The sequence below is a fragment of the Rhipicephalus microplus genome, chromosome 5 (genome assembly GCF_043290135.1).
Source record: "Rhipicephalus microplus isolate Deutch F79 chromosome 5, USDA_Rmic, whole genome shotgun sequence".
In the NCBI taxonomy this organism is placed as follows: Eukaryota; Metazoa; Arthropoda; class Arachnida; order Ixodida; family Ixodidae; genus Rhipicephalus; species Rhipicephalus microplus.
Window position 1 is genome coordinate 129,106,125 of NC_134704.1, and position 22,578 is coordinate 129,128,702.

Genomic DNA, 22,578 nt, shown 5'->3' on the forward strand with positions numbered 1-22,578 from the left:
GAGCTAGGTAAACAGAGTTAAAGTCCGGTAGCCTTATTGAGAATGCCCGTCTAGAGAGAATTTTACGATTCCCTTACCTGCCTTCTCTAAACAGAAGCATCAGTTGCTATTGTAATGTTTCTTTCTAAATTGGCCAGTAGATCTTCCAAAATAAAATTTAGAGTTTGATATGGTAGATTTTAGCTTTTATAGAATATTAGAGTATATATATATATATATATATATATATATATATATATATATATATATATATATATATATATATATATATATATATATATATATATATATATATATATATATATACATTCCATTGGTTCTAATAACTTCCCCTGTACATTCCTTGGCATTACTGTCTGTTAGATCTCATTATTATTGTGTTAAAACACGGAAAAACGAGCCCTTAGATATACACTTCTTTCCCTTATATATATATATATATATATATATATATATATATATATATATATATATATATATACATAAATATAGAAATTCAATCCTTATTACATATACAGATATACAGTGCTGCGTACCACTATTTCTCAAACTCAAAGGTGGACATTTAATGGGTCCAAAAGTTTCTGTAAAGAAATGGCTTAGGGGCAACGTTATTGGCTTGCGTGAGTCATTATATACAATATTGTTTGTAAAATTGGGTAGCCCCCGACATAAGCGTTACGATTACTGTTCTTAGAGATCCAGTGGTCGAACTTCATAGGTCGGAACACCAGAAAGCAAAACGCAGCCGTATTCTAACATCAATCGAATGTACGATCAACGTTTAACGAAACACGAACAGCGGTAAGCCTTAGCAACGGTTTATATTTTGCTCCCACTCCATTCATCACCACTGACGTGCGCACACTTACACTTTTACAGCACTGCGCCAATGTGTGCCTGCCCATGGGGATGAGTGGATGGCGCGTAATACATGCCATTGAGAATGCTTGCCACTGCACGCGTTTCATTTGACGCTGGTAGTACATGAGACATGTCATAACTAGTGTATCGTATCGCGCCTCACTAGTGCGCTACGCGCGATAAGCTCAAGGGGCTTCGCCCGATTTTGATGATATCGCGTGTTGATCAAAGGGGCGTTGCCCAGAGTGTATTATATATGTGACGGACTGAATAAACGGGAGCACTAGCTGCCTGGCGCACGCACCTGCTGGCACGCTGATCCCTGGTCGCATACATGGTGTCAGAAGTGGGATACATGGTGTCAGATGCATCTATGCCGTACCCCCAGCCGCCCATCCGAGGAATGCCAGCATGGAATTAGTGAAGCCTCCAAAGCCACTGCGGTTGGAAGGTGATATAGGCAAGCGATGGGTACTTTTCAAGCAACGCTTCGAGCTCTTTTTGACAGCGACAGAGCCTACGAAAGCACGACGTGCTTCGACGAAAACTGCACTGCTGTTGAGCATCGCTGGAGAAGAAGTCATAGAGGTGTACAACACCTTGAGTTTCACTGAAGACCAGGACAAGAATGACTACGACGTGGTAATCAAAAAGTTCGACGACTATTGTGCGTCTCAAGTCAATGAGGTACATCAGCGTTATCTGTTCCGTACCCGAAAGCAAGAACCAGGTGAGCCTTTTGAACATTTTTTTTACGAGACCTAAAGACGAAGGCAGGAGCGTGCAATTTTGGAGAGCGAGCAGATTCAATGATAAGAGACCAAATTGTTTTTGGCACAAACGAAGCCAAGACTCGAGAGAAGCTTTTGTCCGACAACAAGTTAACGTTATAAAAGGCCGAAGAAGTATGCAAGGCAGCTGAGATAACGGCAGCAAACCAAGAAATCTGGACGCGAGAGCAGAAACCAGTAGATACTGTGCACAAGACAAGTGGCACTTCACAGGCTAAGCAGCAGAAGAGCGGTAAATGCCGAAAGTGTGGTCGGGCGCACGCACCGCGCAAATGCCCAGCGAACGGACACACATGCCGCGCGTGTCATAAGAAAAATCGCTTTGCCGTATGCTGCAAAACAAAGCCGCAAGTAGGTGAACTGCAAGGAAGCGATGATGATTTTGAAATTCTCACAATTGGTAGTAGGAGCAGTCGATCAGACTGGACAGTTACGGCAAAAGTGGAAGGAAAGCTTATTGCTTTCAAAGTGGACACTGGGTCTCAGGCTAATTTGCTCCCAGCTGCGTTGTACGCAAGCATGAACCCAAAGCCACTGTTAAAGCCCAGCAGTGCCGTCTTACGCTCCTACGGTAGAAACGAGATCAAACATATGGGTATCGTGAGGCAAGAAGTGACATTGCATGACCCTACTTCCGTTCAGGACTTCTTCATTGTCCGCAAGGGAACTCAAGGGATTCTTGGTCTGCAGGCATGCGAGACACTCGAAATAATCGCGCGACAGCTGAACACAGTTTCGCAAACCAGTTCCGAAACAGTAGTGAAAGACTTTTGCCATCTTTTTTCTGGCACAGGTTGTCTCCAACGCCACTACCGCATGGTCCTACGCGAAGGAGCGCCCGCAGTCGTCCAGACAGCCCGTCGAGTACCACTGGCCTTGAGGGAGCCGTTTCAAAAGAAGCTGGATCGCATGGAGCGGGAAGGCATAATTGTCAAGGTCACGGAAATTACAGAATGGGTGAGCACTCTCGTCATAGTGCGCAAGAAGGATGGGAAACTGCGCGTGTGCATGGATCCGCGTAAAAGTAACGAGGCCATAAAGCGGGAACACTTCGATATGCCAAGGAGAGAAGATATCGAGTCGGAGCTCGCAGGGGCTAAGGTGTTCACGCGACTAGACGCCAATTCAGGATTCTGACAAATTCCAGTGCATGACGAAACGTCGAAAATCTGCTCTGTCGCGACGCCTTTCGGTCGTTACCGTTTTTTGCGATTGCCTTTTGGCATATCAGCAGCCTCTGAGGTCTTTCAGAAAGCCCTTACCGACATCTTTGAGGCTTTGCCTGGAACTAAAGTCCATGTCGATGACATACTTATCTGGGGCTCATCAAGGCAAGAGCATGACCAACGACTGAGGCAGGTGCTGAAGGCGGCAGAAAAAGCAGGACTAACGTTTAACCCAGCTGAGTGCATTGTTGGCGTCAATCAGATAAGCTTCCTAGGTGATGTAATTTCTGCGGAAGGCATCAGGCCGAATCCTTCACTAATTTAGGCAATGCTGCAGATTCCTGATCCACGCGACAAGCAAGCAGCACAACGAATGCTAGGGGTTGTGAACTACTTCGGAAATTTATTCCCACATTAGCTGAGAGGACGAAGCTACTGCGCAGCATAATTAAAAAAAGATGCGGTGTTCGAATGGACTCCCAATCACGCACAGGAATGGCGTCAAATACGCTACAGCTTGAGTAGCCAACCGTTGCTGGCGGTGTTCGATCCAGCAAGAGAAACGAAGATTTCATGTGACGCGTCACGCAGCGGTGTAGGTGCCACGCTGTTGCAAAACTACAACGGCTCGTGGAAGCCTGTGACATACGGGTCAAGAACGCTGTCCGAAGCAGAAACACGCTATTCCCAAATAAAAAAAGAAGCTCTTGCCATTGCATACGGTTGCGAGAAGTTCGACCATTTTGTGTACGACCGAACGGTCATCATTGAAACAGACCACCACCCTTTGAATGCCATATCAAAGAAAGCGATCGGCGACATGCCACCCAGACTGCAACGTTTTTTCATGCGATTGCTTAGCTATACCTTCGAACTGCATTTCGTTCCAGGGATGCAGCTCATGCTCGCAGATACGCTGTCGAGAGCACCCAGCAGTGAAGGCAGGGATGACGTCAGCACGGATGACGCAAAAGTGCATGCTTTAAGTACGGCATCCTCATTTATCAGCGAGGGAACGTGGAAGCGTCTGGCCGAGGAAACTGCCAGAGACAGCTATCTGAAAGTAGTGCTGCAGAAGTTGACCACGGGTGAATCAATAGAGGGCCCGCTGAAGCCTTTTCAACCAGAGCTTTCTTCCATTAAAGGAGTCTTGTTTAAGGGACTCAAGGTCGTAATTCCGAACAGCATGAAAAGTGAGACGTTGCATAGGATCCATGAAGGGCACTTGGGAATCGCCAAATGTAAAGCTAGGGCTCGTCGCCTCGTTTTCTGGCCTGGCATGAACTCTGAAATTAAAGCATTCGCCGAGAGGTGTGCAACATGCAAAAAATACGCTTACAGCCAGCCGAGGGAACCACTTCTGATGCGGTGCGTGCCTGACCAACCCTGGTATCGCGTAGGCATTGACCTCTTTTGCTATGGCGCGAAGTCCTACCTGTGTGTCTACGACGCATTATCAAACTTTCCGGAAGTCGAATTCCTCCGAGACACCACTGCGAGGACCGTCGTAAACGCCACTAGTGCAATTTTTGCACGTTATGGCATACCTATGGAAGTATGGCATACCTATGGAGGTATTTTCGAGCAGTCAATTCGCTTCATTTGCGCGCACTTACGATTTAAAGCACATTACCTCAAGTCCTGGGTTCCCGCGTTCTAATGAACTATCTGAAAAGGGGGTGCAGTTAGTGAAGAGACTTCTTAAGAAGGCTACCGAAGCTAAACAGGATTTTTGGTTGGCTCTTTTGGCGTACAGGACCTCTCCTTTGGAATGTGGACTGACACCTGCAGAGATCCTCCAGGGCCGCCGGCTGCGGACGCAGATACCCGACTACCAGTGTGGCCCTTCCCACCGAGTCGTCAAGCATCGTCAGTCTTGACCGTCCACACAGCCACTAGCCCCACTTCATGAAGGCGACGTTGTGAGAGCCCAGAGCGGCTCGTGAGCCACCAAAGCACGGGTTCTGAAGCCGTCAATATGTCCAAGGTCGTACCACGTAATCACACAGGAAGGGCACTGCCTCTGGCGCAACCGCAAGCACTTGCTACCGACTGGAGAATCCTTCCAGCAGGACTCTGTTCCCAACGGGAGCAACGTAGAGCCAAGCACCTTGACAGCTTCGCGGCACGTCGAAGACACAGCGCCAAGCAATGACCCAACTACCGCGGGCACGCAGAGTAGTCCAACGCCAGCACCCAGAAGGTCGCTGAGAACGCAAAGACCACCACGACTAGAATATGACCAAGACTTTGAACAAATTGCTTGAACTCTCCCTTTGTTTGTATATGTTCTTCATTTGTTACGAAGTGCCACCTCAAGCAATCGTGTTTTCCGCATATGTAAATAACTGCACAGTTTCTTTGTTTTCCTAAGGAAAAAGGATGTATCGTATCGCGCCTCACTCGTGCGCTACGCACGATAAGCTCAAGGGGCTTCGCCCGATCTTGATGCTATCGCGTGTTGATCAAAGGGGCGTTGCCAAGAGTGTATTATAAACGTGACGGACTGAATAAACGGGAGCACTAGCTGCCTGACGCACGCATCTGCTGTCACGCTGATCCCTGGTCTCATACAACTAGCACGCCTTTGGCAAACCGGTGCGTTTAATGCTGAGTCTGCGCAGCATCCCTACTGAGCGTGCTCCCTTAGCAGACATGTTTTCTATATGGTGTCATGTCTGCGAGTCCAGAGCGAACGTCCATGCCTCTGAAAAAAAGCAATCTGTGTCAAGGCCAGCACAATGCGTCAAGGCCGCATGACGCGAACAACTCAACGGCGTTATCACGTGGCGGTGCCTTTCTGCCGCGCAAGCACAGCGAGTCACCTCAGCCCACGAGCCCGTCGAAGCAATCGGCACCTTCCTGTCTGGCGAGTCTGACGCAATGCGTGGCGACGTCACTCGTCCTTGGATTCAACCACGCGCAGCAGCTCCGGACGGATTTGATGAGAATGACGTGGGCCAGCAGTGACCCCATTGGAGGATTATGACCTCACGACCAGCGGCACTTCTGGTTGGACATTTGGTTACTCAAAGAATCCACCCGGTGCATATAAAAAAAAAGCCCTGTGGCGCGTCGCGAGCAGGAGACCTAGGTTATAGAGAGGAGAGCTCGGCTCTTCGGGTCTCTAAGCTGTCGGCCCCAGTGCCTAATTTATAACGCCTCTGTATATATGCTGTACATAAACCTTGTTTAACTCACCATTGTCTCGTCCGCTCGTCTATCAGCTCTGCGCAGAAGGAGTCGCGAGCTGCAAAACCTACGCTACCGAACGGCTGGTGACCGTGTCGGCGGAGATCGGAGCAGTGGCGCCTTCGGGACCGTGTTGGCATCGCCGTCTTTCGTAACAATGGGCGCTCTAGTTAAGCTTTTTGTTGTACATTACTCCTAAATACCTAACTGACTTGACCTGAGGGATCACACTTTGTCCGTGCCCCGCCGCGGTGGTCTAGTGGCTAAGGTACTCGGCTGCTGACCCGCAAGTCGCGGGTTCGATTCCCGGCTGCGGCGGCTGCATTTCCGATGGAGGCGGAAATGTTAGAGGCCCGTGTACTCAGATTTGGGTGCACGTTAAAGAACCCCAGGTGGTCGAAATTTCCGGAGCCCTCCACTACGGCGTCTCTCATAATCAAATGGTGGTTTTGGGACGTTAAACCCCACAAATCAATCAATCAATCAACACTTTGTCCGTACAGTTATGAGAGTGGCACTGAGACATGTTGTGCAAAAGCTACCATTGCGCTTTTGTTAATATTGAGTAATAAAGAAATATTCAGTGACGTTCCCTGGCTATTATTATAATGTCTGCAGAATTTGGTAGAGCATGTGAATGTATACTGATGTAGCAAAAATGTGCTGTAACGGCACACAAATATACCTGCACATCCGATTGTGTGGGAATGTGACATAGTATAGACGCTTTTCACAATTCACTAGTGTGCTTCTCTGCACTGCATATTTGCCCAAGCAATGGCGGCATCTGTCGGGCTTCAAGCAAATATGCGGTCCTAATGAACGTGCAAGGGCATGGCTAGCATGGCTATTGTGTGTGCTATATCAAGAGAACCGACGCTACCTTTCCCACGTCATTGCCTAAGCGAACCATGCAATAAACAGGCTGAGTGCACTAAGTGACTTGTCATTAGTTCCAACTGCATGACAGGAAAGCTAACTTTACAATTTTAAACGCACCTATTAAGGCAGCCTTAAATTCTGAAGTGAATCTACGAGTTTCTTTTGATTCAAACCATCATAGGCTTTTGTAATATTGATGGGGATATTATTTTGTGAAAGTGATATCAAAGCGGAACACTGCTTCAGATACTGGGAAAGTTGTATTCTACTTTAGAGATCATCCTGCGCGCACCGAATGGAGCACCCACACCTGAATACATTTTAACATGGGCTATGTGCCATTTTTTTCTTTTTAATCAGCGATCTACACGGCGATTTAAAATTCTTTCCACTAGTTTTACTTGATTTTATGTGAGTGCTATAGATCTGATATTATTTAGGGTAAACCTAGCACCTTGCATTTTTATTTATGTATTGACTTTCGCAACTTTGTAATAACGTGGAATCCAAGAATTTCTAATTGAATGATTAACAATGTCAAGTTGGCTAAGGGGATCTTTGTTACCAACGTCGTCATACCATCAGAACCTGGCCTCTGTTCATCAGTGCTGCAGTCGGCGCCTACGTGGTGAAGATCCTGAATTTGTACCTTGGTCGACATTTTTTTTAACCTCAACGGATGTGAACCAAACTAAAAGTGTGGTGGAGGGCGCGTGCCATTGGGACCCAGGATATAGACCCTTTTCATAAAAACGCTACCTGACGGTGAGCTTTTTGTCAGTTTCGCTTCGTAAAGGAGCGTGGGATAGCTAGCGCCATCATGAGGGCATAGAAAGCGAGCCATCAAATGCATGAGTGCTGTGATGTTTGTGTTAGAGGCTAGTTCTCCGTATCATGCGCTGCAATCGCACCGCTTTCTAGCTTGAACGAGCTCCTAGTACTATCCGATAAGCTTTCTGAGCTGCTTCCGCTGCCCAATGAGCAATATTTTGTACCCTTCAACGGGTATAACGAGCATTTTGGCTTGTTATGACTGGCAATGCATTGATCTGGCCTGCAAGAGACTCTCATCAGCGTGCCCTCCTGACGCGGTCTGCGTCCTGCAGAAACTCAAGAGGTGTCTGTGTGCACTGCAAGAAACACGCATCAGTGTCGCTGGGACACACAGCCTGCGTCGTCCGCTGCGGTGCCCTCAAAATGGCGGATGACTGTAGTTCACGTCCACGGCGCTAGGGGCGCCCTTTTTCGAAAAGAGTCTATAGCAGCGGTGCGCGCCCTGAGTGGAACACAAGAAAATGCGGAGAAGAAAAAAGAAGGCTGTTCTCGATGTTTTTTCGGCGAGCTGGGAAGCCGCTCTGAAGGACTCCAAGCTCGCCAACCAACTCTGGGCAGTTCAGCAGGCCGCGGAGTGGCACGACAGCAGCTAGTAAAGCTTAAAAGTTTTGCCATTACAAACCAGGAATGTCTCCTTGGTCTTTTTACCTAGGTAACTGCTAAACTACATACGTTTCCAGATCTCTCGTCACCACCACCGTATATCGATCGAGACGCTCTTAAGCAAAATTAAGACCAATCTTAATTTTGCCAATTACGTTGGAAAAGAAATCCTGTGCTAAGTAAAGGCGCACATATATAGAAGGGCAGACGATGATGTGTACAAAAAGTCTATTATTTTTTTTCTAAATTATATGCCAGCTAACCAGCTAAAAAGCGCTATACCAAAGTAGAATTATGAATAGCCTTCAAACGGCTGCTACTGCATGATATACCGGCTAAATCTCAATATTCTGTGTGCGTTTGCGTGTATGCCTCCTTCTGTCATTTGTTCATGGCACAATAATGTTGCTGTAATGCGTACGTGCCATGTTAAATATGTGAGATAATTAGTGGTGACGGATTCCTCTACGTGGACAGTTGCACTTCGCTTATTAAGCTACAAATACTTCTGCAATTGAATTACCCTGAACTGGCAATGTACATGCTCATATACACGCATTTTTGCAGAAAATTGAGTAATATGTTATTTATTTGAGTCTGTAATATTCACGAAATACTTCGAAAACAAGCAAGCTCCACTATTAAGCATTTGACTACCTTCAATTACTGGGAGGTTGCTGCTTTTCGTCACAAGTCAATGGTCTGTATTTAGTTAGGCGTGTGAATAAGCAGACCTTCTTTCTCTGTGTGCACGTTTAAACGAATGATGTTTTATTTTAGTATTGTTTAAACTTAAATGTGTTGATGCAAACGTTATAACTTAGGGAATCATCGCGTAAGGATTCGGAGAGGCGCCGCCTTGGTTACCTGCAATCGCCTGTTTTGGCTGGGTTTCCGAAACAAAGCTTTCAAAAGTCTTTTCTATCTCGCTCCATATGGTTCGTCTTGTACAACAGTTCATCGCACACACAGTTCACACAGCACACTGTTCATCGTGTGCGAGTGTAGGCTGAACTGGCCTACAGACCATTGCGATAGAGTTTCAGGCAAATGCTACATATAGTTGTAGGCAGTGGGGGGGGGGGCAGTATTGTAAATTAAATATGTGGTGAGGCTGCACGCAAGCTGGTATATGAAACGTTACAGTAAATAGAAGCATCGCAGCGGCTCAATACGCATCACAAGTTAGAGATGCACTTTTTGGGGGCGAAGATCCCTATGCCGTGGATCGTGCGTCCACGATGTATGTAGTCATCGTAGTAGTAGGTGGCCACATTCACGGTTGGAATATAGAAGTGGCATGCGCGCACCCTTTTTGATTGAGGAGGAAACGCGTGGACGTTAATCATAAATAAAGATATAGTTGTTTCTGATGAAATAACTTACAGAGATGAGTATTGGTGACTTAAACTTCAATAAAATATGCCTTGAGTGTGACGCTTACTAAACAATAACTACTATGAGAACGATGCACTTTGAGCACTATCTGACAGGGAAGGGTTGCCACGTTAAACTCACTGGGCGTAACCTCCATGATTTTAGCAATGTTTAGCGAGGGTTGGCTGCAGTGCCATGAATATAGTGAACTAGTATATAGCCATAAACCAGAGGCCATGAAAGGTGAGAAGTAGACACGAGGCACAGGCCGTCAGAAAGTGTGCAAGTGCCACCTCTCGTTTAGTCTTTGGAATGTCCGCGGAATGGCAGTACTTCTATATGCTGAGTATGTGATGAAAAGATTTGAGATGGCGGTACTTGGAGCGTTCACTAACTAGATGGACGAACGGATGGATGGATGGACAGACGAATGCACGGATGGACGCACGGATGAATGAATACACGGATGGACACATAGATGAACGCGAAGACAGACGTATAGATGGACGAAAGGACGGACGCATGGACGAATGCACAGATGGACAGACGCAAGGACGGACGCACGGATGGACGGAAGCAAGAACGAACGAACGGATGCTTCGCCCCAAGAGTGGTGATGTGGGTTTGTTGGTGAAACATTTGAATGAAATTTATGTAGCGCGAGACGAAAAAACGAACACAGGATTTCAGTCTATTCTTTTTTGTGTTCGTTTTTTCGCCTCGCGCTACATAAATTTCTTTCAAATGCTTCGCCCCACTCATCATCATGCACTGCGTCGTTATGCTGGTTTTTTAAATATATCTATGAGTCGCCGATGGTGGCAGAAGCAAACACAAAATGAAGGATGGGGTGACCGAGGTGGCTGAGGCGCAATGGAGGGGGAAAAATCACGAGGTGTAAGGTGAGCATGCAGCCACCTTATAGTTACGCATGGCAGATACCATAACATAGAGTCGTGTTTACGCGAAGAACAGACAAAATCTTCGGAGCTACAGAGTCTATATTACGACAGAAATATGGTAGGTGCGTCGCTTATAAATGTACAGTGCTTGTAATGAGCCAAGCGATTAGAAATTACTGCTTTATTGTCAAATTTCAGGCTCTGGCTTACTAATGTTTAATGTTTCGAAAACAGCACATCGATGAAATTGTGCTCTATTTTTGGAAACAGAGGCAATTTTCACTTCTATTCCAGTCCGTGGAAAATGCGCTTAATTCCATTTCCTTTCCACTCCTTCAATCTTTGTCGCCACGCCATTTGCATTCCATTGCGGGATCGCAAAAATGGTGAATGATTCCGGATTTATGCCGATTCCGGAGTGTCAACTCCGCCACACTGTTGCCAACCCTGTTATTTGCTGAAATCAGCATGCGTACGCCACATGTTGCCGCAACCTTTTATTTAACTGGTGTGACACCCTATGTAGATAAGGATATGTTTCCGGCGACTGTCCTGTGGGTTCTTTTCTCTATACCGTTTTCTTAGAGCTGCGATTCGACATGGACAGTTTATTGTGCCTACATATACGACTTTGTAGGTCTAAAACATGGTTTGCCTGCTTAATAAACATGAAAGACAATAATGTGTTTCATGTTTGATTTCCACGCCTACACTTTGCCTTTGTAATGCCTTTAAATCTGGCCTCTGACGATCACAGATTACCGACGGCGGACAGCCGATGCTGTGATCACCGCTACCAGTGTGCAGAGTGTACTGCTTGTACTTTGACTTTCCACTTCTTTGTATTCTCTGCCTCTATCTTTCAATGCTTCATTCCCCTTCCCGCAGTGTAGGATATCAAGCCAGATGCACGTCTGGTAGACCTGTCTGCATTTCCTTCTTTCCTTCTTTCCCTCCTTGCTTGCTTGCTTCCTTCTGTTTCCTTGGTACGAGTTTGCGCAGCAAATAGTTTCGTCCTTAATATCTCGAGGGCCACTTCTTCACAACCACGAACATGTGAAAGCCCCATACGCACATTCAGATACCCGCAATAACATACATAGAGGGTATGCATGGCATCGCCCCCCAACCTTTTCTCCTTGCCGCAATAAAGATCGTGCGTTGCTCATCGCGATTGCAGCCTCGTCAGACCTTTGCCGTTCCCCATTTCTTGGAACCACTTTGTTGTTTCCTGGGTTAAACAAAGGGACGTTTGACCTGCTTGACCTGCTGAAGAAATTCTACATAACGCAAACAAAGAAATAAACCAAATCTTGTAAAATCGAAAAATCGAACGGTTTACCAGCCGCAGAAGGGTGGCCTGATTCAAAATAGAGATTTTCTCCAATTCCCGTCTTGTTCATATGATTGAAGTCCTCCGTGTTTGCCATGTGCTGAGCCCATCCTTGGGCCCACCGGTTTAGCTGCAGAAGATTGAAGTTATGAGTTTTTATGGACAACTTGTTGGCTCGAGTCGTGTAACAAGAAAATGTAATATAGTTCCTCGCTCTTTGAGTGTGTGAACGAAGCAGATCAGAGCACTATTTCATCGCATCTGGGGATGTTTCCCATCGCTCATATTGCCTGCTTTTGCAATGATCTAAGTGAACTTAAGTTAGTCTCGTTGGTAGTGGAGCTCACCAGAGAGAAGTAAGAGTGGCGTGACTGTATAAGGGCATAGCAAAGCTGTAGTTTTGCGTCAGGTGGTAGAAAGTGACCTTATTTATTTAGTCCCCGATTGCTTTACAGACAGTACTCTTTAATGAATTCACATGTGGTGTCCATAAGAGGTTTTCGTGAAATATTACCCCTAAAGTCCTGATAGTTGAAGTCAGTTGTCGAGGGGATCCCTGAATTTTCAGCGGTGGAGTTTGTTGATATGGTGTTTCCTTTGCTTTGAATAAGACGACTTTTGTTTTCTTCGTATTATATTGAAGTTTTTTAGCATCTGTATATAAGCAAGCTCATATGTTAGCGTCTCTGTATAAGCAAGCCCATATTTCACAGGTGGATAGTGTGAAAGAACTGATACGTTAGCAAAATAGCATAAAGTGAAACTTAAATCAAAAAGTCTATGAAAGAATAAACTCAACATTGTTGTGATAAATATACGATAGTTCTCATGCCGTCATCTACTCAATCGTTACATGCGCAACAGCTGTGCCAGTGAGAATTTTAGAGATGTACGCAACAGGATAAGCACGTATACCACCTCAGTAGGGCACTCTTCAGTCGTAGGTATCTTGTAGGGCTTGGTGGAGCAGAACACTGCATTCTCTAAAGGGTCTACATGGTGCCCGTACTACCAGGCACCTGGTTATCATAGTCAAACCACCAAATTGTAATTATCGTAGTCGAATGCACAAGCCATAAAGCCACGGCTGGACTGTAGTGTGCAGTAGGTATGTTTTCATGTAGGTTAAGCACTTTCGCAATTATGTTCCACATAATAGAACCCGCATGACACTGCATCACCTACAGCCGATGTGCTGCTGACCATGTAGAACGATAGGTAGCAATTGGACGTGTAATATACGTCTCAATTGTCCTAAGTGGAAATTAGTTGCAAAAGTGTTTTAAGTGCATAAAAACGGTTTCAGGCTTGTCCTTCCCACAGAAAAGGTTCCCATTCCTGCCGTTGATTTGTTGCGCTATTTTGAGAACTGTTACAGGTATGTGAAGGTGTTTACGTGGGACGAGCGGGAGGACTTTTGTTACACTGGGAATCAAAGAGCCAGTTAGAACTATGAGATCAAAAATTTGGGGAGAACCGACAATTGCGCATTCGTACATATTTGAACAATGAAGTTACACGGGATAAAATGTTTTCGGCTAATTTAGATTTTCCGCTCAGCCCCTCTACACTTTTCTACACCTCTGAGGGCTAAGCGTTGCTCATTGTAGCGGATACGCCCACATTTGCAACGTAAGAAAACAAGGTGGTGAGCAACAGAAACACAGACAAGAAGTGAACCAGGACGGGTGCAGACATTCACTTCTTGTCCGCGTTTCCTTTCGCAGCAGCTTGTTTAACGATGCACGACCTATTCGTCCAGAAACACGCATTGGCGATGTAAAACGGCCTCAGCGATTACGTCATACACGAGCAGCCAACGACCGAGCAAGGGTTTCTCCACGTACGTGTCACATGCAGGCTGCGTGGCGAGGAAGTGCTGTGCGAGGCGCTAACAAAAATAACAAATAAGTGACATTCGTGAGAACAGCGTGGCCGAAAAAATGCAACACGCGGTCACCTTCCCTCCACATGCTTCGCATAATGTCGATTCCCAGGTATGTTGAATCTGTCGAATTTCCTCTTTCATGTAGGCGACTATAAAAATGATGGTCGATGCTAGTCGCCTGCGAATTACAGGGTGCCAGGGATTGGTCTGTGTGCGTGTGTGTTCGTTTGCGCGAGTTTTTTGTGCGTGTTCTTGTGTGCGACCATCATTTTCATAGTCGCCTATACTTAAAAGACGAAATTTGACAGATCCCATGTACCTGGGAATCGACATTATGCGAAGTATGTGGAGGGAAGGTGACCACGTGTTGAATTTTTTTTTTGAGCGACATGTCATGAAATGACGCTAAATATATATGCAAATGTTGCACGCATAGACATATGTTGAAGAGCTGCAGATGTTTATATAACCGGCTGTTTGCACTTGCGCAACGATGCCAACTGTAACATGCGCGTTAGCAAGACTAGAAGCTGATATGATGCGCTGATGCCCGCGAAGATGCAGGCCTTGAACACTGCTACATAAATCACATGACACCCAACCAAAATTGGCGTAAACCCGACATAACGGCTGTATCAAAGCAGTACATATGTAATATTTTTAAAATTGGGCAGGCAGCACTGCAACCACTATTACCGTTTCATGAAGATTAGCGCCTATTTGAAAAGTAGTTCCAAGACGTGGCGTAGCTCTGCGGTAAAATGATTCATTGCCACGCACATTGGTTTGGTTTGATTCCAGCTAGAACCCTGACATTTATTCTTTGCATTCGTCGTGTCGACGCTACCTATGTCGGGCATTTCTTAACGATCATGCGTTAAAATTGCCCATTCTTGTTCTCGTCGTTGCGGAGTAGGTACCAAGTGTCAATCGCCTGTGGCACATACTCGCATACCCGCCCTTGGGTTTGTGCCACTGCCTGGTGGGAAGTGTTTACCGACGTACGCGATGGGATTGTTATATTATTTATGTCTTGACAAGCGCGTCCTATTCGTCAAACCATCTTACTCTTCCTTGCTAATTTTGGTTCACGCCAAGGGGGTGACCACGAGAACACGCACACGTAAGCGGCTAGATAGATAGATAGATAGATAGATAGATAGGTAGATAGATAGATAGATAGATAGATAGATAGATACACTTAAAGTCACCGAAGTTTGCTAAGAAATGCCTCGCATTAAAAGAATCACCGCAAGGCAAAGGCGTAGCGCGGTAGAGCAATCAATAAAGTCAGTGCTACGTAACGTCACACGAGTATAACTTTACATCACTGCGCGGCCGAAGGATTCTGGTCAAGCGCGGGAGAGGCGCGTGCAAGGGCACGGAAGCTGTTTCTCGATCGAGAGCGTCAGCGCTGCGCTGTGCTGCCATAATAGCAAAACGTCTTCACCGCGGCCCTCTGCATTAGAAATGAGCGAGCTTTCTTGGGAGCTGCAAAAGTGTGGTGTGTGCTTGCGGGCTTGTAGAGAAATTTCGAATAGGCGTTATAGACCTATTGGGAAATGGACCTCTGTGAGAATGTACGCTAAGTAAGGGGGTAGCACTTGCCTGACAAATCTAAATCGGTGAAAAGAATTTTAATAAGATTGACAAAAGCTATATGCAAGTATCAATAGAGAAGAAAAGAACCCTTCAGTATTTATGCTACATACAGACGTGACGCGTCCATAAGGTTAAACAAAATAGTTTTTCGACAGCAAGCAGGGGTGTTTTGGCAGAGGGAATAAAGCGCCAACATAAGAGAAGTCACGTGGACGCCTGCGCATGACCGCTAACACTTCCCATGGCTCTTCATCATGAGTCAGTGGTCTATATTCTTTATAAAACTGGGAAGATTGACCTTTAGCTCTCTTGAGCGTTTTTAGCCATAATGACGACTTGCTACAGGCAGAACTACGCAACCGTGGTACTCTTGCATCGCTAGATAGAGTAAAATCTTTTTTCCGGATGTAGCAACGCTGACCAAATTTTATCGGGCAGAAGTTTCAACGCGTGTCTCCTTTTAGAATAAAGAACTGGGATAAGGAACTTGTAATCAGTAACTATGTGCCGTTATTTATTACGCTGGTAGATACGAACCTTTTGACCTCTTGTTTTCGTTCCTAGTTCACGCAGTACAGCCATGAGATTCATGGACTCTATTCTCAAAATATCTTGAAGGACACTATTATACAGGTTAAATTAACCTTCAACGTATCCATTGGCTACTTTCAAGCTACCAAGAACTGCTACAGGTTCTCTTTAGGCTAGTCGGTAGTAAGCTAGCGATGCTCACCTTTTCGTCATTTTTTAGAAGGGGCACTCCATGCAGGTGGCGGTAATGGTTGTGGCGTCGTAAAATTCCGTGTTGCATGGCACGCATTTCCTTGGTAAATTGCCCTTCGTATAAGGAGTGGCGTCCGGACACGGGACACTGCTAGCAAGAAAGATGAAAGTGAAAAAGGTACATGTTGCTTGTACGGGCAGAAGCATTGATCGGAAACGATTTATTGCTTTTTGTATTTTTTCACTTGTTAACTACGGACTTAGCAGTGGTAAATACCTTGAAGTAGATATACAGCTCTGCTTCCTCTCACAAACTTGTTGCTGCAGTGTGGAAGTAACGGGGATGCTTAGTCAATATGATGAGCGAAGAACCCTCAGCGTCCCCTCAGAATGTATTAACGCCATGGCTTCGAAGACCTCCTTTCGCAGAAATTCCGGCATCGGCGTCATTGGTTGTGAGCGAGAAATTGTCATCATATGCGTGACCGAAAAATGGAGAATGATGCAAATAAAATAAATGATGAAAAAATAAAATGATAAAATTGGGTCCGAGGGGGGCCAAACCAGGGTCAGTGTTTCATGCACTATGTGTTTGAAGTACCCATTATAGAAACCGGATATTGCTATCGCTGAGTAGTATTGCTATCGCGTTCGGCTCCTAAAGGCGGAGACGCTAGGTGGCGCCGACAAAAAGTGTCGTGTCCGCATGTGCTCCACGAATTTTTCAGCTCCATTGTAAAACTTTGTGTGGGTGGCCAATGTCGACAATTGCCATGGCTTCCTTAAGTTCTTACGCATCGACTGGCACCAACCACTGCTGTAAGTGACCGGAACTTTTTAGAGGCGATCTTTCTTCGTGACCTTCGACAAAAAATTTTGGTCTGTCTGTCCCTCTGTCCGTCCGTCCGTCCGTCCGTCCGTCCGTCCGTCCGTCCGTCCGTCCACCTTTCTGTCTGTTTTCTGTCTGTCTGCCTGCCTGCCTGTCTGTCTGTCTGTCTGTCTGTCTGTCTGTCTGTCTGTCTGTCTGTCTGTCTGTCTGTCTGTCTGTCTGTACATTTGTCTGTTTCTCCACCTTTACCGATACTTCAAACGGCACCAAACGGCCAAACCTATCCGCAAGGCCCACCAATATTGCTCAAGGTTCAGCATTCATACTTTTCCAATTGTCAATTAGAAAACAACTATTGTGCATATCTGAGGCACCATAACAACACGTCGATGTTTCGTAGGTGTGTCTTTATACTAGAGAAGGCAGACACAAGTAATTCTTAAGACCGTAGTGTTTATCACGCTGCGCTGACAGTGCAACACAATCCTCAAAAAGGTAAGTGCTTCCAAAGCTTTGTTTAGACGACACATTGGTGGCACCTGCCCGTCGCTTTGCGTTCGACCCTTTATCCCCTCCGAAACAAGGGCGCATCTTCCTCCGCGGGCACGCACGCCTTCGTTTTTGAAAATAACTGCCAGATGGCGCTCGTGTCTGACGTGCTTCGATGTGCTCGTTCGCCTCCGCTACTTGCTCGAGGCACTAACGACCTAAAAGAAGCCCGGGTGCTCCGCCTATCCGTCGTCCAAAACAACTCCCAACCTGAGACAGCGATAGCACTATCCATGGCGAGTAAAACATGAGCGCACCCTGAATATCTCGAAATTTGCAATGGAATCGCCGCACCTTCCACAGACGGGCGGCCGCTCTACAACAATTGCTTAATACGGCGCCAGTCAAACCAGATGTCATTTGTCTACAAGAGGTTGGTAATAAGTCAGTCAAATTGAGTGGCTACTACACGGCATCAAATCCAGACTACCCTAAAGTCGCCACGTTGGTTCTTAAGTAAATAGCGACTAGTATAGATTATTTGGTAACTAGCATCATTACCCACCAAATCATAATTATACTACCGCACAATCGTAGTAAAGCCAAAACCATAATCACGAACGTGTATAGCTCACCTAAAGAAAAGAGGGCCAATTTGGACGCCCTCATTCGGTATGCCAAGAGTAATTCCAGCATCCAGGATCGACTACTGCTTCAAGGGGACTTCAATGCCCCTCACACTACCGGGGGGTACCGAACCGATACCCCGGAAGGCCGGGAACTCGAGTGAATTGCTGATTCCCACAGGCTCAAACTTCTCCTACTCCCGCCACACCCGACAAGATTAGGTAACAGCGTCAGCGAAGACACATTTCCTGATCTTGCATTCATAAATGATGTTGACGAGGTGTTCTGGAGCAACATAGAAGAGAATCTCGGCATTGACCATTATATCTTGAGCGCGTCGATATTCGGCACTCTCGAAATTCGGCAATCTCATGGCCATGTTGTACTAATAGATTGGGTAACTTATCGTAAAGTCTAACTGCCCGAAATTTCACCAAATAGCGCTGAATATTGGGCAATGCACATACGAGAGGCTCACAAAGCAACTTATAAACGGGTTGCGCTCACAGCGGAAACCACAGTAGTCGATATCCGTCTGACACATATGTGGAAATCCAGGAGAGGGTTGACTAAGCGATGGAAACAACAGTGACTCAATACAAAATCGCTTCATCGAATAGCTGAGATATCTGAACGGGCAAACGCTTACGCGCAGCAGTTGCAGATGGTAAGCTGGGTGAATTTTCGCGACTCACTCCGAAAAACATTACACACCTCCAACACATGCGCGATACTGCGCAGCATAATGGAACCTGGTAAAACCAAAACGGCAGAAAACCGAACTCATAAGAAGCTAACCGGGGAATTTCCAGGAACAGATGACGCCCTCCTCACTAAGCTCCGAGACAAGTACATAGGCGCGGTCACCACTTTAGCATACCAAGCCCGAGAAAACGCAGTGCTCGGCGTACCGATCACCAAGGCAGAACTATTTGCGGCCGCGCAAGCAGCAAAGCGCAATACTGCCCCTAGACCTGACCAGCTAACGAACGCAATGATTGGAAATCTGAGCGACAAACTCCTGGAACAGCTTACTCGGTATTTTAATGAAGAGGTATGGGGGACTTGCTCGCTGTATTCAGTGCGGACTGGTTGTGCTCTCACGATCTCCGACGACAGTGCAGCTCTGGTCGACTGGGCTGGTCCTACGCTATCTCTGGACACATGTCCCCGATGACGACCACAACGTTGCTCTGGCCGACTGGATTACCCCAGCACCATCTCCTGACGCTGAGAAGTGCTCCAGTCGAGTGGTGCGCCGTCCTCGGACTCCTGCGACCGTTTCCGTCTTTCCTATCTTCTTACTTTCCTCGCTCGATATCCCTGCGCCTCGCTCTCTCCTTCCACTCTCTCTCTATATATACCTTTTAACCCTATCCTTTTAATCGATCCTTACCCCCATCCCTTGTGAGCTACTGTTGAGGTGTCGCACCTGATACACATCGTTACGGGGCTCACTTTTTTTTCTTTTCCTTTTAAGAACCACATAATAACAGGTATGGGAGATGGGCGTGGTTCCACAACATTGAAAGGAAGGCAAAATTATTCTTATTCCGATGCCAGGAAAAATACCCGGCGTACAAAGCTTAAGACCAATATTATCAACATCCTGTTTTAGCAAATTACTCTAAAAGGTGATTCACACACGTCTCACGACTAACATTGAAGATCGGAACCTTTTTCCAACTAGCATGTTGGGATTGCGTCAACATTTGTCAACACAGGACGTCTTCCTTCTACTTCGGGATGAGGTACTCTGCAATACCACGGTTGGTGCAGAACATCTCGTCATAGCCCTTGATTTGAAAAGCGCATTTGACACTATTTCCCATGAGCTCATATTATCTGAGCTAAATGACGTCGGTTGTGGGCAAAATATATATGACTACGTTCGCTCTTTCCTAACCTATCACACCGCTACAATAGACCTAGACAATACACACTCAGATCCGTTTCTTATGCCCAATAAAGGCACACCACAAAAGGCGATACCATCCCCTCTTCTCTTCAACATCGGTATGAGACGTTTACCAAGAAGACTACATGGCGTTTCAGGGATAGGGTATGCGTTCTATGCGAATGATATTACCCTAAGGGCCAACAGTGGTCCTTTGGGACAAAAAGAGCAAATCCTACAAGACGCAGTGACCGCTGTTGACGACTTCGCTTATCAGAGCGGAATGAGCTGTGCTCCCGATAAATGCTAATTTATTAGAATCCGAGGCAGAGGCCACCGCATTCACGAACCGGTCAACCTCTTTCTAGAACCCCAAAATAAAAGCGGTACAGAAAATGTGACTCCTCGGGCTGTGTCTAGAAAGCAACAAGCGAGTCAACCACAAAATCAAAACTCTCAGAACAATGGTGAAGCAGATCTCCCGTATGATTTATAGAGTCACTTATCCCCGCAAAGAGAGGAGCGAAATAACTTTATTGGGTTGAAAAAAGAAGGGGTTTAGGAGCTAGATGGGTGGGGCCCTATGTGCAAGGCTCCACTGGCTTGCGCCGCCTGCCGGACGTGGTTCAGGAGTGCTAGTTGCACCTCCGGGTCCGAGATTGCGAGGAGTGCCTGCCACTGCTCCAAAGAGTTTTCCATTCTATACATACGCTGTAAGCGATGGAGTTCATTTGGCCGTTTAGTACAACTCCATGAGATATGGTAAAGGGTCGGTGGCGAGTCGCGACACCACGGACAATCACGCCCATACAAAGTTGGATGAATTTTGTGCAGTCGTAATAAATTTGGATAAACTCCCGTACGAATTTTACGCAGGTCTTTGGTTTCTTACCCTTTAAGATATTTGTGGGGGGTGTCATATTTCTGCCACGTGCATCGCTAATGAGCAAGATGCTCTCCCGGAGCCATCCGAGCCGGGTCGTTTTCCTCCTCCTCGCGAAAACCGTTGTGGCTGGGTGGTGGTAACAGCGAAAAAGGCTGCTGCTCCGCTAGGTTCGTGAGTGCTCGAGCTAGAGCTTCCGCCCTCTCGTTACCCTCTACGCCTGCATGTCCCGGGCACCAGACCAACCTATAAATGTTGCTCCATTCGTCGCCTAAAAATTTGCAAATGTTTAATGGGAGGTGGCCTTTCGTGAATGGGTGGCACGCGTCTTGCGAATCTGAGAGTATAGTGATGCACGTCTAGACGTCGTTGCACTCTCGACTTTTAATCGCCAATGCGATGGCGAAACACTCGGCCTTGGTGATCGATGTAGTGTACAGTGATGCGCTGGACGCTATGCTTTTCGTGTCGCTGCTTATCATTGTGATGACGCAGCGCTTCCAGTTATACCTGGAAACGTCAACGTATAGCACGTTCTCATTGCCTCTGACTTATTTTCTGATCCATTTTACACGCCCCTCTCGCACTTCGTGATGCCGCTCCTTGGTCATGTTCCTAGGGATAGGGTCGATTGAAATATGTCGTCTGACTGGGTCCGGTACGTCTACCAGCTCCTCGTCCAAGTTTCGGGGTTGCGGTGGTATACCCGCCCTCATCAGTATCTCTCTTCCCGACTTCGTCTGGCTGAGGCGGTAGCGCTGAGAGATCAATGTTGCTGCTTTCAGTTCAGCGTACGTGTTATGCAGGCCGATCTCCAGAAGCCTGTGTGTCGGAGTGCTTATCGATAAGCCTAATGCTGTCTTGTAAGCCCATCTGATGATAGAATCTACTTGCTCTTCCTCACTCTTGTTCAGCGTGTGGAATGGCAAGCTGTATGTCAGTTTGCTCATTACGAGCACCTGCACTAAACGGATAGTCTCACTTTCCTTCATGCCTTTTTTGTGGAAGGTGATCCTCTGAATCGTTGTAGCCACTTGTTTAGTTGCCGATTTGAGAAGAACGAGTGTGATTTTCTCTACCATTGCTTTGAACCCAGAAACCCAGGATCCGGGTGACGGTGACTTCTTTAACTTCCTGCTTTTCATTTCAATTTCTATTCTTCCATTACTTTTGTAGCGTTTGCTGTGTATTCTGATCACCTCCGATTTTTCGGGTGCGCATCTGAGACCAGTGTTTCTGGCAAAGTTTTCGACAGCCAGTGCCGCCTCTTGCAGAGTCTGCTCTTTGCTGGCCAGGGACCCCCGTGTGGCCCACAGAGTAATGTCGTCCGCGTGGAGGGTATAACCTAGCTGTGGTGCACAATCCAAGGCCTGAGCGAGTCGACGCATGGCGATATTAACAACAGAGGAGATAGTATGGCTCCTTGAGGCGTTCCGTTGTTTGGCATTCGAAATGGCTCAGACCTAACGCTTGAGATACCAATTGTCACCTCCCGATCGGTGAAAAAATCTTTTATATAGGTATATATCTTTTCCCCGCAACTAATTATATTTAGCTCTGAGAGTATAGCTTCATGAGAGATATTGTCAAAAGCTCCCTTTATGTCCAGAGTAAGCAGCAAATGCTCTCCACCTTTGGGAACGCCTTTGAGGACCTCTTCTTGTATCAGGAGGAAAGCGTCCTGTGTTGAGAGACC

The 22,578-nt window shown here is 46.4% G+C and overlaps 1 protein-coding gene across 1 annotated transcript in view; it reads right to left on the reverse strand.

Annotated features, from left to right (window-relative positions):
* Positions 1-22,578, reverse strand: part of LOC142817375 (Golgi-associated plant pathogenesis-related protein 1-like) — an 87,703-nt gene that overhangs the window by 21,571 nt on the left and 43,554 nt on the right. The window contains exons 3-4 of the mRNA XM_075894402.1: positions 16,168-16,305; positions 11,954-12,074 (exon numbers count right to left, since the gene is read on the reverse strand). Coding sequence (XP_075750517.1) covers positions 11,954-12,074; positions 16,168-16,305 — 259 coding nt within the window. The remainder of the gene's footprint in view (positions 1-11,953; positions 12,075-16,167; positions 16,306-22,578) is intronic.